Consider the following 18,274-nt stretch of genomic DNA (forward strand, 5'->3'; position numbering starts at 1 on the left):
ATGAAGAAAAAAACAAACACATACACACCTAAAAATAATAAAAAAGGAGATGAAATTAGGAGCAAAGAGAATATTCTTGGGACACACAAAATCTTTAGCAATAAAGGCACATGGGAACAGTAACTGAGTTGTTTGTTGTATGGCTTCACTTTTGCTCCCCAACCCGTTTTGAATCAGGGCCATGTATCGCAATTTGCTGTTCCACAACTCTTTTGCATGCCTTTTGTCAGAACTCAGCATTAACATTCTTTTAGAAGATAAACACTCTATTTGCAATAAAATATTTTAGATCCTTGGATAGTAAAATACGTATTCCTTTTTATTCTTTACTGAAAATTGCATGAGATTAAATCTGTAAGGAGAAGTGATGGGAAGTCTACAGGCTACTGTGAAGCAGCCTAATTTGACACACAGCTTACAAAAATTACACAAGTTTACTCATGTTCCAATATTAAATATGTCTTAAAGGCATGAGTACTGAAGGTCTATGTTTATGACACATGACATTCCAGTATTAATAACTCTACTATTGATTGCAGTAATGCTGAAATTTTGTTCAGTGTGATTGCTGATAAAGCAAACTCACTACACCAACCTCAGCTCACCCACTGAATTTGATCCCCGTGGGTTTATACCCCCCTTCCACCCACACACTGAAAGACAACCACCCCCCACCACGGGAGCCATGCCCAAGTACAATACACAAAACAGAACTGATACAAAAACTCACTTTCACTGGACAACATCTAAAATATGTAAATACCTGTTCCTGCAGGTCGTAGTCATAGCTATCATGCAGCAGAAGACTGAGGACATACCGAGTATAAATCATGGCATCAATGCCACACTTCTCTAGCTCTTGTCCCAGCCAGGTCTGCACTGGACCCAAAGCATGTAGCAGAGACATTTCAGAAACAGATACAGGGCCTGGATAAGAGCTTGAGGAGCTTTCAGATGGCAAACCATCCACAACAACTGTACAGATAGGGCGCATGAATCTAGGTGGTTGGCATCCTTATAACGTGAAGCATTTTCTGTAGTTGATATTCCGTCGGTATCTGGAGGTGATTTTCACTCCAGTAAATAGGAGAGAGGCTTGACTTCTAGGACAATCATTTATATTTCCTGGCAGTTAGCCGTCTAGAGACGAACATCACTCTTCAGGCATGACCAGTGAATAAACTAAATCCTAATAGCAAACACATATGTAGATGTGTTTTTCTACCTTAATTTCACATTGAGGCCAGATGCAAGTCCCCAGCAGGACCTATAAAGAGGAAAAAATGAGAAGTTGTGATATTAGATATCCATACATGAATAATATTAAACAGAGAAAAATAAACAAAGTCAAAAGTAGTCATTTAGATACTGCTGACTCCACCTATGCAGTACAGCTGCTCAGCATCCTTTCCAAGAGTAACAGGCATTATTCCAAGTTTAAAGGTGACTTCAGAAAAGGCACTTTCTAATGCAGAAAGACAGGCTCCTTCATCAAACGCTTCACAACTAATGCATTGATTGAAATATGTTTGGCCCAGCTTTACAAGCAAGTTGAGGTTTTACTACTTTATCAGCTGAAAAGAGACGCTTTGAACAAAGAAATTCACTTCAGTTGATATCAAACTACATCTTTTGCATCACTACAAAACAATATAATCCTACTGTTTTGATGTGATAACCATTTATGAAACAAACAAAAAACAAGCATCATGCTTATAAAACACTGAAATTATGAAATTCATCTGGCCAGGAGTTTCATCAGACCAATAGAACTGTTTCTCACACCCTATCACTAAATAGTTGCTATCGTTGGGTTTGGGGTTTTTCTTTTTTTTTTTTTCTTTCTTTTTTTTTTTTTTTTTTTAAAGTTTCAGTATTTTCTTTGCCTCAGGCCAACAGAGCATTTCATCATGCAAAACCTGTCCACATAAATATATGAATTTCTGAAATAACTTCAAAAAATTTGAGCAGAATTGATACATGTAAGAATTAACATTCAACCTTCAATATGTAACTGAATACCCCAGCCTTGCCTTAGCACGCTTACACTCTAACCCATATTTTAAGATAGAAAATCCAGCCTAAGAGTAAGAACACCTGTAACCCCAAATCAATTCTGGCCAAGTGAGGGGCAGAACGTGCAAGCCCCACATGTGGAGGCGTTCTCTCCTCTAACCCTGAGGAAGGCAGGTCCTGCAGGAAACAAAGCCTGAAGGAAAGGAAACAAGAAGCCTGAAGCATCTAAGCAGTACCTCCTGCTTTGCTTCAACCCCCTGCAAGATGCTGGGAGCAACTTGCTCACAACAGCCATCACCTAAGGTAACTGAACAATAGGGTGCAGGTAGCACATGTTTGGGGGCCAAACAAAAACTAAAAGGTGCCTTTACAGCTGACACCTATGTCTACAAAACAAAAGATCACAGTTTTTAGGAGTTACAGGTTTTTCTTTGCATCACTGCCCCAGTACAGCTGCATATTCCAGAGCTTTACTGAATCAACTGTGACAGCATCAGGGGGGGAAAAAAAAAAAAAAAAAAAAAAAAAAAAAAAAAAAAAAAGCTCTATGATCAGTTGCTACAGAGCTGACAAAAGCCTACCCTACAGTTAAAGCCACCTTATGGCTCCGATGGAGATCTGTGTTTGAGTAAGGAGGTAACACAACAGTATTCAGGCTGTGTCAGTAACATCTCTGTATTGGTCAGACTCTCACAGGCAAGCATAAATAACAGTACAGTGAAACACCTTGCAAAGTTGTTTGTTTTTTTTTTTTCTTTCCTTTTCCCACTGGCACAAGAAGAGATGTGGATCTCTTCATGCGATGAACACTGCCATGCTCAATGCTCCCCAGACATTACATTTTAAAGATCTGGGGAAACTGCCCTCCTGAGCTGTCTTTTTTGGGGCAGGGAGCAGCACTAGCTGAACGTTCAGGAAATCAGCACTGTTTGGGCAGAGCTGGTAGAAAGTTCCACTGGGGCGTGCAATTATGAAAAGAGGGAAACAAACAGGAAAAAAAAAAAGGCAAGGGGGAGATAGTAACCAAGAAACGTGTTGCTTCTAATCCTGTAGGTCTCTCATCTACCTCTCATCTTTTCTCTTACAGCACGCAGAGAGTGGATGGGGGGCAGAAGACACATCTGAAGCTGTCAGTGGTTTGCAAAGACACCATCAAAACGAGTCCAGGGGAGAACATGGGAAGGGCTTGCTTAAGGTGGTGGCATTTTCCACTGAATGCTTTGACTACCTGACACACAGCATAGCAAAGGGCTTCTGGAAAATGAGTCGTTTCAACCCAGAGTTACTCAGACACATGGCTACATATTTAGCATCTTGTAAGGACTCAGTTCATGCTTCAGCTTTTCCCTGAATAAGGTGAAAACACAGCCTCTCTTTCCTATCTTGACATGTATTTACATGAGGCACTGGAGGACTTCAGCTGCTGAGATCTATTGTGACAAAGCATCGCTTTGGCTGACCAGCTGCAGTACGCCTGGCTTTCTTAGATGGGTGGGGAGAGGCAGCAAGAGAGACAGAGATCATCGCTGGAGTTGAGAAACAGACAATAAAATTTCTATGATGTTCAAGTACTGGTCAAGCTTTTTTGAATATCACATTTCAAGTCCTCTTTTTAACATTATTTTATTATGTTTCAAAAAAAAAAAACAAATATAAAAACTGGAAATTGAAAAAAAATTCAAATAGTCTTTGAGAGTTCTCATGTTACAACTGTCTCGAGTACTTTGCTTTACAAGAAGTGCTAAGCACCTATTCCCATTATGTTTCAGAACAAAATTCTGTGCAAACTGGGAAACATTTTCCCAACCCAGCACTAGACAGAGGTTTTTCATATCAAATCAACACATGTCTATCAAATAGCAAACATTTCTGCTAACAGATGCGAAGCTCAACTTCACAGGTAACATTATCTGAGAAATAAGTCAGCATCCCTTTCGGATCTCTTTCACACTGTCTCGTTAATACAGCCTCCATCCTCACGATGGTCACAGCTAACCTGAACACAGACACGACAATGCAGCTTTAGGAACTAGTGCAGAGCTTGTTACATTAACTACCAGCTTGGAAAGAATTCCCTGTTTCCAGCTGTAAAATATGATGGAGGGACATGCCTTGTAATGACAATTACTAAATAAAAATCTACACATATCTACCAATAGTTTGTGAAAACTGTATTGATTACTTACAAATGCCAAAGTCAAAAATACACGATGAAATTGTTTCGAAAGAGTTTCCCCTTACCCCACTAACTAGCACATCCTCCTTTTAAGTAGCCTTCAGTTTTTGTAACACCAATCAATGACCTTCACAAGGTCAGTGACAGCCAGCCTATAAAGTGTCCTGTGCAGGAAAGAGACTGCAATATTGTGTAAATAAACACTGACTTCACCACTTCGACTACTTTAGAATAGATTCTCTTCCTCAAAACTTGACTCAGTGTGATAACCACTAAACGTTCCTTGAACCCAAAAAACAAACAGCTGTAGACAGTCACTCAGTTTTAGTATGCTTACACGTAGTTACAGCAAAGGCAACAGCTCTAAGTGTTCTGTAGGAAAAAAAAAAAAAAAACCACAGGAGAAGGACCAATGCTATGGAAATTGAAGCTGAACGCTCCACGCCAGTCCCTATGATGCTGTCTTTTATGGTAAATAGTCTTTTTTGAAGATAAAATCTTAGTCTTCCTTGTAAGCAAAATGGGATGTCGCTATTGCTGTGACAAATTCATAAAAATAATTCAGAGCATCTTGAGCCACAAAAATACCTTTGTGACAGTTGTGTCTACAGATAAGTTTTATACCTCAAAATTACACTAAGATTACTAAAGAGTACAATAAAATAAAGATGTAATTAAATCACTCTTCATTTAAACTGATGCAGGCCCACCCAGAAAGTGCTAGCATCCCAACAGAAAGAGCAAACTCTACAAAATCACGCCAGGTGAGACATTTCCACACCTTCACCAACTTTTTTCTCCATCATTCCCTTTTGTACAAAAAGCAGTTATTTTACAGAACTTAAGAGGGAAAGTTGGTTCTTTTTTCCCCCCAATCGTTTCTAATCTTGGAAAACAGTGAACAAAGCCAAACCACAAAACCCACTGAATTAATCTAAGGTTGCCTCATCTGTATTTTATCAGCACCAAGAGGCCCCTGAAAATTACATTTATATGGCAAGGTTCTGAACAAACACCTTTAAATGAAAAAAGTAAATAGACTTCATGCTTTAACAAGCTTTCCTAAAGATATACCTAATATCAAGACTTAAAGGAGCAGAAAATATTGGAATAGAAAAAAAAAAAAAAAAGTGCCTTATTACTGTCCTTGCAGTAAACTAAAGGACAAGACTGCTTCTTGTAGATCATAAAAATATAACTTAAAATGAGGCAAACCATTTGCAGAGTTAAGTTCACAATACCAGGGTCCATACCCAACTGGAAAAAAATAATAGGATCTACAATAGGATCTATTTCTTTGCATAATCTGCAAATAAAGACTCTCAGGCAACAAAGCTTTCTTACACACTGCTGTGCACCTTCTACAGAGAAGTCAGCCTCTTAGATAAAGCTACAGATGCCACCTTCCTCCCTCCCTCCATTCCCAGGAGGGATAACCATCACACCTGGGCCTCCAGAGCTTCATTCTCGATGTTCACAATTAGACTAAACCTTGTCACACAGTAGTTATCCTAAGGGTTGTTTACACAAAATTTCCTCTAATAATTGGTGAAATGTGCCAGCACATGACATAGTTTACAATTAAAAGCTCTCGTTTTTGAAAGTTGGGTTTTCTTTGCTTCCATCTCTGACAATGTATGACAATTTTTCAAGGAATGAAAAAGCTATTACGGAGTTCTTTCTTTAAATGTGAATATCAAAGTCCACTCTTGTTAACTTGAACATAAATTTTAGTAGTACTTTTCCCCAGAATAGTTTTATTAAAAGCCAGCAAACAATCCTTCCTCTCCCCGACAACTACACATGGGTAAATCTGCAAATCCTAATTACTATAAATCAAGAGTGAAAATTTTATCATGTGTGGTCAGTAACACATTAAAAGTTATGAATTCACCTAAGTAACTTTCAGTCCCCCTCTAAAAGACTGATAATCAAAAGTACCGTCCCATCATATGATGGTAACAGAAGTCCACATTTTCTCTGATGCATTATGGAGGAATCATCAATTTTACCATCATTTGTTTTGTTTCTTTCAGTGAAAAATCTCAACAAATCCTTAATATGCAAACCAAACAGTCACACACAGGGGAAAGCACTGTCAAAGCCCAGAAACAAAGCCTATTTAAAAATCCAGTGAACAATGGAATCTGTGTCCTTAATGAATTTCACATGGCATTTAAAAGACATGTGAATCCAGAAGAAGCTGTTATTTTTTAATCACATTCTTTGTGAATCTAAGAAATTTGGCTGTGTTGTCTTCAGAGCAAGGACAGCCTTTTTGTGTGTTGGCGACGGTTGATGTTATTGTACAACAAATAGAGCAGGGACTCGATTCATGACTAAGGCTCTGAAACACTATCGTAAACCAAAAAAATTGATAATGCTTGTGCTGGAAACTAATCTCTCCCTCCATCCCATTTCAGACAATTTCTGCCACAAAGCTTCAGTAGCCTTGTGTCACAACAAGCACAGATTAAAACACCCAAGTGGAATCAAAGCAAGGAGCGCTAAAGTAGTCGCAGACATACACACAGCTCTTTTAGATATTTAGGATTAACTTTTATATATACACTGAATTCCTTTTTTTTTTTTTTTAATAAATAAATAAATAAAGTATTACTGAGAAATGCAAGAGTGGTACAATTTTGTTTTCACAATGGGTATAGGTTCTAGAGTACCTCAGTCAAATCAGAGAAGCACACACGGGACAGAAACCAGTGAGTGGCTGTCACTGCAGGATTTTTTTTCCTTGAATAATCTGTTCACCTATTTTCATAACGCTTATCCAAATGAAAATCTGAAGCTACTAATCCTGTGTAAATGCTTAATGGAATTACTCAAAGAATTCATGAGTTACCACATAAGCCTCATTTTCTTAGCGAAGAGAAAGAACGCAGATATAACCAAGATGACACAAATGAAGGCATGAGCACAGTTCTGTAGGATTTTGCACTGGGACCTGTGTTGCTTAATAAATTCATAAATGACCTGGAAGATGGGGTAAGTGACATAGAGAAGAATTTAGCAAGTTACAGCAAGCTAGCAGGGACTGTGAGCACAGAGCAACTGAAAAACTGCAGGACTTTATGAAACTGAGCAACTCGGCAATAAAAATCAAACAAAATTCCACGTAGATAAACTTGAAGGGAGACCAGGCAGGAATAAAACCCTCGTGCTACTACTAATAAGCTCCTTATACAAAACAGTGAGCTTTGAGCTCACTGCTCACCGCAGAAACAAGCTCCTAAGTAGTATGTTGGAAACTTCATGAAACCAGAAACGAGGAGCCAGCAGCAGTCAAAAGACCAAACCACATTACAAAACCAAAGCCATCTCTGGCACCACATTCAGGTTTTGCCCACTCGCTGTACACTGCTGTGATGGATGCACCTTTAAATTATCCCAACCCGTACTTAACACACACATACATGAACAGTGAGGAGCATGAGGTAGAGATTGCACTGGCTTGGCCTGGGCTAGAATTAATTTTCTTCACAGCAGCTCGTATCCTGCTACGTTTTGGCTTTGTGACCAAACCAGCCTTGATAACTGTGGTGCTGGAGCTATTCAGGGCGGTGCTCACACCGTGTCAAGGCCTTCTCTGGCTCTCAGGCTGCCTGGCCAGCAAGGAGGCTGGGCTGGGAGGGGGCAGACCCTTGACAGCCGACCCGGGTGGCCGAAGGGATGTCCCATGCCGTGTGGTGTTGCACTCAGCAGTAAAAGCTGGGGAAAAGACGTGGTGATGGGGGAACAACACAAAGATGTTGAGAGTTGGGGCATCTACACTCCCACGTACCCATTACGCATGAAGGAACCCTGCTTTCCTGGCAATGGCAAAACATCTGCCTTCAGGGGGAAGCAGCGAGTTCATTCTTTCTTTTGCTTTACCCATTGATTTGCCTTATCTCAGCCCACAAGTTCTCTCCTTTTTACCCTTCTGATCCTCTTCCCCATCCTGCTGGGAAAAAGCGAGCAAGTGGCTGTGCGGTGTCAGCTAACCCACAGCAGCTCACAGAGCCTCGGTCCTGTGATAGCAAAACAGCCTTGCCCTCCCTGGATAGGGACCGACTGCAAGAACTACATACAAAACTTCACACAAGAACTATGAGGAATTCCTTGTCAGATTCTGAGGACACAAAACATACATATTTAGATGAGCTCCAAACAAAATTGAGGAGAGGTCCCTCAAAAGTTTCCAACTAGGCAAACCACATCGGGCTCAGGAAATCCCTTTAAGACTGAGAACAGTGCGGGGCAGAGGTACTGTTCGGGAGAGGTATCCCAAATATTCCCCCTGTTCATTTTTCTTCTGCAACAGCTCACTTACAGGTGCTGCTGCAGACAAGTACTGGATTTGACAAAGCCTTTGTCTGCACCAGTACAGTTGTTCTCATAAAACATTCATGTTCACCATAATACAAGAACACCACTCCAAAGAAAAGGAGCTGGAGGAGTTCAATTAGCTGATCCACTCGCAGAGCTGCGCATTAACACACACGAACTTTGTGACAAGATGTCAGAACATCAATCCTGCCGGAGAGCAGAGCGCTAACGGAGCTGGGGGGAACAGTCACGGAGGCCTGCCGAGCCAGCCGGTGAGGCGCCTGCACAAGGTTCAGCTGCACAGCTGAGATGCCGATATTCTTGGTGAGCTGGATGTAGTCTGCTTCCTTAAAATGTGTAAAATAAACTGGGAGATGTACAATTTGTTAGTTTAAAAGAGGCAAGATAGAGGGAAAAGCACAACCGAGCAGCAAAACCTCCGGACGCTGCAAACAGTCACAGCACACTATGTCCATCGCATATCAAAACTTCTTTACTTTCCAGAATGACAAGATCTGGAAGTGGCTTCACAGGCTGACTCTTTTGAAAGGGTTCCTATTATGTACAGCACACTTCTTAGAAGCGCCTTTACATGGTGAATACATAGGAAGTGGCTCTCCACTAACAGGACGTAGGGATGCAACTCATGAGCCCTATCAGTCGGCAAGTTTTGCAGAACCTCTTTTAACAGTGTCTTAATATTTTACTGAGCAAATTCTATCTTCAAGACAGAGTATGGTTGTCTCAGAGCATCGCTCAGGAAACTTTCAGGAGATCAAGGCTCACTATCAAAGATGTATTAAAAAAAAATCCAAAAGCAGTAACTTCATTTTACAGCACATAACCAGTACATCCATTCCCATTAACTTCAGGGAGTCTGGAGCAGTTCTGACAGAGCTCACACAGCTGATAAATGAAGCAATTTCTGGTACCACACATCCGTTGTGTGGCCGTACCACACAAGTTTAAGGGCAGCGAACTTGTAAACTGCTCCCCTCGTCCCTGCCAAAACTACCACATCTCCAAAAGTTTCTGTATTTGTTATAAAAATGCCTTTTGACTATTAAGAACACCTTCAAATATTGATCAGCTTTAATAAACCAAAAGATGTTTGTAGATGTATGAAACTACAGGAGTGGAATACTGCCTCACTGGCCAGCCATCATTAACATTGGCACCATTTACATCATTTCAATTAGAATTTGTCCAAACGAGGTTAGCCATCTATCAATACAATCCTAATAATTCTCTTCACAAAAAAAAAATAAAAATGTAGGTATACTGCCACGAGAAAGCCTTTTTTCCAGTTTAGTTTATTACTGTCCAAAACTGAATTTTGAACTAAAGTTAAAGCTTTTGAACTAAATTTAGAAGTGGTGCTTGAATTAAGTTTTACTTGTTTAAACAAGACTACAGCCTTTTTAAAATCCTATCTGTAAAAAGCAACATGTACTCACATCACCTAACTTAGAAATACGAATTTTTAATAAGCTTAAAAATACAAATTGGAATCTATAGGCAAGGAATTTAAGCATTTTCTACTTTAAAAGTGAACTTAGGAAACTACAGGTAACTGACAAAGTTGGAAGCAATTACTATTACTACCAGCACCAGTGCCAGTTTGTGAAAACTAGAAGCGAGGGCTTTTATCCTAGCGGTAACACACTTTCAAGAGAAGAACGACACCAGCAGCAGCACCTTCATGGGGAAACCTGCTGACACAAAAGCCAGGCAGGGTAAACGGCACCTCAGCTGTGCACTGCTACCGTGAGAGGATGTCCCAGCATTTGCCTGGAAGGAACGGTAGGAGATTCTCAGCAGTTTGGCCCTGTACAAAACCTATCCACTGCGTGGCTGCACGGATGAATGAGAGCGGTTTGTTGTACATGGGAGAAAAATCATTTCTGGTGGGCAGGTGGCAAGCAGAAGTAAGCGGTCAACTCTTGTTGCCACAGAATTTCTCCATCAGGTGTAAGAGAGGAAGTGGCACTGCCGCCTTTGTGTAACTCAGCAGATTCAGCCTTCAAACAAGCAGAATCCCTCTGCAACAGCAGCTGGAGATGTCACAGTACTGCTGCTGCAGGTTCTGGTAACAGAGAGGTTAACTCTAGCACTGCAGCTAGCCTGCAATATTGCAGATCACCAAGGTGTGGAGAATGCAAGAGGAACACTGGGTGCTGGTTCAGAGGAAGGCATACATGCACCTCCGAAGTGCCACGCCAACACCAGCTTTCCGACAGTTCTGCTGTGTTTCTTTTTCCCAGTGAAGGGTATCAGCATGATTTAAGCGTTTCAATTTCAAACTGCAGGTCTCAGCAGCACACCTCACGTCTGTAACACCCAGGGAAGGCTTGGATGGACTGCTGCAGGGCCGGAGAGAAGTCCCTGTCTAGCTGTAACTTCAAGGAGGAGACAGCTAGTCTTTTTTGTTCAGACCCCTGAGAATTTTTTACAAGGACATATTTATCAAAAGCTCTATCTTTTCCTACATGCATGTACAAAAGCAGCAGACTGCACATTACTGATTACTATCATCACTCTTTGATAATTCTCTCAGGTTTAAGAAAAGAAACAGAGCTAATAAAAAACAAATCCAAATATATAACTAAGATCACCAAGGAGGCACGTTTTAAACCCACCGAGACACTTATCTTCAGGACTTCTGGCACGTAAAACCTGTAAGCTTCCTACCATTCCCATCTCAATAGACCTACTAATTTTTCTGCCACGTACAACACATGGGGGCTTTCCAACGCCACCGAGAAGGATGCAGCCGTATCATGGAAAGATCAGACAAATGCTCTCTACTGTTTTGACCCCTCTGCTTCCTGCCTTCTTGATGCCTTGTCCAACTCCTGGAGCAGTTCGAGCCACCTCCTGTGAGCAGCTCTCTGCTGGAGCCTGAACCCCATTCCCAGGCAGGCAGTAATGGCCTGGAGAACAAACACCTGCAGACGTCCATTGCAGCAGACCTGCCTCCAGATTCAGAGCCTCTCCAAGCATGGACACAGCCATCCGTGTGCCCTACCCGGCTGCCAGGCACTGACTCATGGGGCATCACCCCCCAGTGGCAGTGGTGCCACCCCAATAAAGCATCAGGTGCTCTTCACTGCCCCGTAGCCACCCTTTTCATGCAACTATATAGCATTTAATTCAGTTAAAATGAAATTTAGTCTGAGGCATACTTTGCATCTTTCAGCTGGGGAGGGAAAAGGAGAATGAATTATGAATTCCAGACATGCAATAGCTCCTGTCCATTTAAAGGCAGAGGTATTTCTCCAGCTATTTATACCTTCAGAGTCAATAACCCAGCCGTACCCAGCAATGACCACGCTATACGTTTTACTTTATTTCATTAACCTGCATGTGGTTCTTCTCTGAATGCTTACTATTGAAGTCCTCTATATTTGGTTGAGGTTTTCTGTACTTGGTCTGTGATTCAAAGCACTCATTACTGTCTTTTTGAAAAGCTTAAAAAGAGCCCCACGAAGGGTTTTAAAAATAAATATTCTTGCCTGACTATACAGTATTTTCAGTATCTCTTTCCATTAAAAAATGGTATCACAAATTCAGTTGGGAGCTACATATAGAGAAGGTTTTCATTAATAGTTGTGCAAAAATGTCTAATATCTCAGGCACAAGAAGCTCGATGCTAATGAAGAGCTCTGAAAAGCTGAATTTCCGAGCTCTATGAATTAACCAGCAGAGAAGATATTGACTTTGCAGTGAAGAAAATATGGCAGAGCTACAAAGGAAATTGTCGCACTGGCTTTTCCCCTGCACCCTTATCACCTCTGATTTTTAATCTGAAGTATTAGTAAATAAAATGCCGTATATTTATCAAATTGAGCATAGAAGCAGGAGACTCAACAATTTTCAACAGAGTAACAATTAAGGAAAGAATTAATATATATTTTGGCATTCAACTGCATGTTAATATGTATTTTGTTCAGTTTATACTGTCACACCCTTGGGGAAAAAAAATTCTTCTTCTTCCTTAAAAATGGTGCTGCCATTTGTTGTCATATTCTATCTCACCTATATGATTAGATACATTCCTTAAAAATATTACTGATTATTCAAAAAAAGTTTACAGACTAAGCAGGTAGGACAGGTTAGCGTTGCTTTTAAAACAAAACTAAGCATTTGCTACTTCAAAGGACAGCTGGAAAATGTATTTTTACTGAAACACAGAATATTTAACCATCACCGCAGAAAATCTCTTACAAAAACACCGGCTCAGCATTATATTACTTCTCTTCAAGGAAGTTACTGTGCTGTTAACCAAGGTATTTCTTTCACAACTCAAGTTCAAAGTTACTAAAAACTGGAACTCTGAGGTTTTTCTCAAGCCGACAAGATATCCTGTTCAGAGTAGCTGGTGAAAAAAAGCACATCTACATAAATGTGAAAATTAAACTAACAGCTGGGCCTCCAGAATCATTTTATAACTCATGTCACCCCACACAACTCAATGTGACCTCCAGCAAAGCAGTTCCAAAGACTTCAATAGGAGACTTAAGGCAAGAAGCCCCCTGGGTTGTTCTGTGCCCTCGCTGAGTGCAGCGGCCAGGGAAGCAACAGAGTGAACTTCTACCCCAGAAGACAGCACCAGAATGAAAGTCACTCAACAGCAACCTTTAGCTAATTAGTAACAATCATTAGCTCAAAACCTTCAGCCAGCTGAATTAAACCACCATGAAAAAGCAGAAGCTATTTCTTCAACTTCCTAAGGAAAGTCACTGCTCCGACAAACCGCTGGAAGCCAGCTCTGTTCCTTTCAGGACACTCCAGCACCCCAAATTCCCTGTCCTGTTTTAAGGTTGCACTCCCACTCAGCCACAGTCTTCAAATTTGTTTCAAGTTTGTAATAACAGATTACGGTGTCACAAGGATTTAGTGAGAATTAATTACTCATTCAGTGGCAGCAATATGCATTCCTGATTTCTTCATTAGCGATGCTTCGAGCAGCCTTTTTCCTTTAGGCTAATAAAACACTGGATTTTCTTAAAAAGCATATATGACACATCCTAAATGACCAAAATAATTTCTTTAATCACTCTGTGTATGTTTGAGCGTGTTTTGCCACTTTACTGTTAAAGATTATCTCAATCCAAATCTTGACTAAGCTAACATTACCTGGGATAACCTTGCAGAGCATACCTTGCAACTCAGCCCCGCTGTTCTGATGGGAAAACTACACAATCTTATGAAAACGGCTTTATTTTCTCCGGCCTTCAGCTAGCCCCTAAAATCTTACTCTCTTATCTCTGCACTTTCTTTAACAGGACGCAAAGCCCCTCCTGCAGCACGACTACACAGCTCTCCTAAACCTGGCTAGCTCATCTAACCGAGTCTCCAAAACAGCAGTGAAAACCCAACCCACACCCGATTTAATAACATATGAATGGCTGAACAGCTCCTCCTTTCCATCCAGCATCTCAACCACGGGCACGTTAAGATGCAACAACGTGCTTCGATTCACTCCGTCACACAGCTGATAGGAAAATGCCAGTCTCGTCCAGCCCAGCCCAGCCCAGCCCACCGAGCACGCCTTGTTGCCTCGGTACTCTTACATTAACTTAATAACAGCATGGGGAAGATTTTTCTTTAAGTTACAGGAAGTACAAAAAACAATGTTCAGATTTTATCCCTACTACAATTTAATTTTATTTCTAAATGTGTTTTTTTTTTCTCCTTTGGCACAGAGAATAAGTTTTCACCTGCAATCCTTTCTCGAGTAAGACCTAGAAAGTTACAGCCATGAGTAAAGCTCGCGTTGACTGTATGTTTGAAACCTCCTCCTTGATGCACTAAATCACTGAAATGAGAAATTTAAACATTCCCAAATTACATTAAAAATGAAAATTTTTACAGCAAGCCTGCATACAGACTATGCATAAACTCAGCAGGATATAATTAAATCTACTGTATATAATATCAGAACAGTAAAATGAATTTAAATTAATTTACACTCAACAAAAAAAAAAAGTTAAAAATTAAATTAAATCTATAATTGAGCATCCACGCTGCTTCCTTGGAAATAAAGCTCTTGGAAGGACGGGTGCCCAAGTGGAAATACAGATACTAGGTTATAAGCAGAATCTAAATAACCAAGGAATAGTTTGATGGGGGTAAATCCAGATACTTGCATGTGAAATTAAAAAGGAAATAGCACATTAAAAATTCAAAATTCTCAGTAGCTTCCAATATAGCTAGAGAAAGAACTTTTAGTAAGAAGCTTGTGAAAGGAGAATCTTTTTTACTGAATGTTCAAAGAACAAAAAACCGTCATGGCCAATAAAATGCACATTGGATCCCGCAACAACCATTATAAATGCACCCAAGCAGCTGCTGGGGAAAGTCCAAGATCCCTTACAGTAAAAATGTTGTAACTGGCTGGTATAGATCTCTTTCTACTAAAGCATTTGAGAAGTCCTGCAGTTAGCTGATATTTCTGCCTAGAAAAATCTGGTAAATGGTTTCCAAATTAAAAAGAAAACATGCTTTTCCCTCATAACAGCCAATTTTCATTTTATCTATCTACTCAAATGCAACCGAGCATTCAAATATTCATTTGAACATTTTTATTTTGCATCACGAAATTAACTTTACTGAGAAAATTTCTTGGGAAAAAAAACAACACACTGAGCAAGGCAAACAGAAGACAACTCATTTCAGTAATCACATTTCCAAATGACCTGCGCAGCCTGTCGTTGGTCTTGGACTGAAGCGAAGGACTCCAACCTCTGTCCCCCAATACAAAGTACCCCAAGAAACAGGGCACGTTAAAGAGCTTCCAGAAGATGATCTGCATTCCAGGCTCCATGAGCAGCACAGATAACTAGAACAGTCCCTGCTACTTCTCTTAGCCTACAGGAATCCCAGGTCTTGCTGCCCTCATCACATTCTGCCTCACCAGACGTTGTTACTCATCATCTTACGGTAGGAAGTTATTACCTGCAGTTACTAGCCATTAGTTGTCATTACCATTAGCCAATTTTAGGGGCTCCACACAATCATTCCATCGGACATGTATGAAACATACACTATCAATGTATGTCTTAAGGGAGAGAAAAGGATAGGAGGAAATAAGGGTCTTTTTCTCTCACAATCCGCAGATACCCCTGGATTTAAATACATCTATACATATATTCTTTGAATACATTAACATTTAGATGGATTTTAAGGAAATATTTAGCACGTACCACTTTCAACATCCACCATTATGCATTTTGTATGCTTCTTTAAGCAGAGTCTAAACCAACAGATGATTTTGCTGGGAATTAGCTAAATAGATAGAAAAAGTCCACTCTGACTCTACAGCACTATTCCTAAAAACTCGGAAAATTCCACAGAAAATTCACCCGTGCTAATTATAAAACCAACCTCTTGGCTTCCTTCGTTGCCCCTATTCACCTAGGAACAAGATGCTCAAGAAGGACAAATGGAGTTGATGCTAAGTTATGAGCAGTATCTAGATCTTCCTCTGTCCCTGTTCCTGCTAGAACGCCCAGCAAGCTAGCAAAGCAAAATGCTGACATCATTTTACCCCTATGGAATTTCTCTTACTTGGAAGAATAATGAATAGCAACAAGAAGGAAAGCAATGGGGAGTGCAGGCTGTGAAATCAGCAAATTAAGGTAGCAGATGTTCAAGGCCTCCTATTTTTCCTCTTGGGTCACATATAAATCTGTTTGCCCCTTCCCCTCCTTCTGATTCACCTGCTGATAAGCAGAAGGGCTACAGGGTCAGGTACCTAATGCAAAGGTGCAGAATCTGTGGTCTGAAATGATCACTGCTGCCAATGGAGCACAAAACAAATGATCCGAGATAAAGTTCCAGGAGTGTACGGGAATACCTGCTAGGCAGAACATGGTGGGGACGTAAACTGCAGATGCTTTCAATGGAGCGTACAAATCAGGATGTCCCCTAAAATCCTTAGCCTTTGAACAGAGAGCACTACAAACAGCCAGCGTGCTACTCATCTTATCTGTTACCTACGTGCCCTCTTACGTCTTGGTGTTGGGGACTGAGGGTTCTGATACACGCACAATGTGCTGTATTGATTGGAAGGGAGGGGTTGCACGCTACCATTTTAGCATATCCATACTGACAAGAAACAGCAGATGGAGGATTAGTACAAAATAAAATCTGTAGAGTTACATGTCAAGTAACAATCAAGTTACATGTCATTTACTTTTATAGGGAATATTTTGGTCCCGAACAATAAATTTTTTAAGAAGGCCGTTTCAGACCACCACGGATTGCGAGCAGCCTGCAATACTTGGGTGTTAAACACTGCAGTGGAGTAGTTTGTTTTACACAATTATCTACTGAATCATCGCGAGCTCACTTTTGACAGCCAAGACACCAAATTTGATCGGCAATCTCCACTTCATCGCAGGGACAGAGAAGTAATAGACGGCATGCGACGGAAGGGCAGAAAGCAAAACGTTTAGATGGTTTACACGGGGAAAAAAAATCAACCGCCCGTGACACAGTGTCCTCAGGTCCTGGACCTCCTAGCTACACCCGAAATTACGCCCGGACAGAAAACACTGGAACCACGGCAATGTCTTCTCCTAAAAGGACAAGCAACCCGTACCGCTGTCACCCTTCAGCTGAGCACCGGGTACTGCAGCGCGCAATTAACACAAAGGCAGAGCAGCGGCGGGCTCCCACTTCTCCCAAACTTTCCGAGGACGCCCGGGCCGTCCGCCACCCCTTTAATAGCCATCCCCAGGAGGAGGAGGCGGCCGGGGGGCTGCGGGCAGGGGTCTCGGGGCCGTGGCAGCCCTGCGAGGAGCTGTAACCTTCGCCAAACCTTGGCCCCCCCCGCCCCGCCCGCTGCCGCTGAGCGGCTGCGGCCCCGCCGGGCCCGCCCCGGCTGCGCAGCTCGGCGCGGCCATAGGATGCGGCTGCCATCAGTCGCCCGTCAGCGCGGCTCCTCCTCCTCCTCCTCCGGAGGCAGCCCGAGCCTTTCTGGCCGCCTTTTGCCTTCCGTAGGCCCCTAAAGGACAATGCTGGGGGGGGTGGGAAAGGGACCGGGTGAGGGGAGGGGGGGGGCAGGGGGGGAGCGGTCACCCGGCGGGGAGCGGCCCCCGGGCAGGGCACGGCCGCGGGGCTCCCCCCCAAACCCGGCCACCCCCGTGTCCCCCCGGCGGGCTCCGGAGCCGCCTTCCTCTGCCTCTCCTCATCCTCATCCTCACCCTCCTCATCCTCCTCCTCCTCCTCCTCCCGCTCCCGGCCCACGCTCACCTGCCCCTGCCGCCGGCCGCCCTCAGGGCTCCGCTCGCAGCGGGGCACCCCCGGCCCCGCCTCGCCGCCGCTCCCCGGCCCCTTTTTTGCTCCCCTTTCCCCCCTCTTTCCCCCCCCCCCCGTTCCCCTCCCCGGCCCCACAGCTCCTCCTCCCCCCCCCCCTCCCCACACCGGGGCCGGGCCCCGGCGCTCCCTCCTGCCCTCCTCAGCGGCTCGTTACCTGCCGTGGCGGCGCAGAGCGGGGCCCCGGGGCCTGTGGCAGGCGGAGAAGAAGGAGGAGGAGGAGAGGGAGGAGGAGGAGGCGGCGGCGGGCTCCGTCCCGCTGCTGCCGTCCCCGAGCGAGGCGGGCGGGCCGGGGCCGGGCCCTGCCCCGTGAGGCGGTACGGGCGGGGAGGGGGGGGGAGGGGGGGCGGCCGCTCCGTCGCTAGGCAACAAGCCGCAGCGCCCCGGCGGACCGCGCCGCGGGCTCCTCCCTGTATCCTTCCGCCCGCGGGGCGG

At 42.9% G+C, this 18,274-nt stretch overlaps 1 protein-coding gene across 5 annotated transcripts in view; it reads right to left on the reverse strand.

The window, feature by feature from the left end:
• Nucleotides 1–18,225, reverse strand: part of KIAA0232 — a 67,738-nt gene extending 49,513 nt beyond the window's left edge. The window contains exons 1-2 of one of the 5 annotated variants that reach the window (XM_084517084.1): nucleotides 17,997–18,225; nucleotides 1,226–1,267 (exon numbers count right to left, since the gene is read on the reverse strand). Coding sequence is in view for 1 of the 5 variants with exons in the window: in XM_084517079.1 (XP_084373205.1) it covers nucleotides 764–994 (231 nt within the window). In the remaining 4 variants the exon portion in view is untranslated. Of the gene's footprint in view, nucleotides 1–763; nucleotides 1,268–17,996 lie in introns of those variants that run through there. The other 4 variants (XM_084517085.1, XM_084517079.1, XM_084517080.1 and 1 more) reach the window with 4 other exon arrangements.
• Nucleotides 18,226–18,274: the final 49 nt, after the last annotated feature.

This window comes from Aythya ferina, assembly GCF_964211825.1.
Source record: "Aythya ferina genome assembly, chromosome: 4".
Classification (NCBI taxonomy): Eukaryota; Metazoa; Chordata; class Aves; order Anseriformes; family Anatidae; genus Aythya; species Aythya ferina.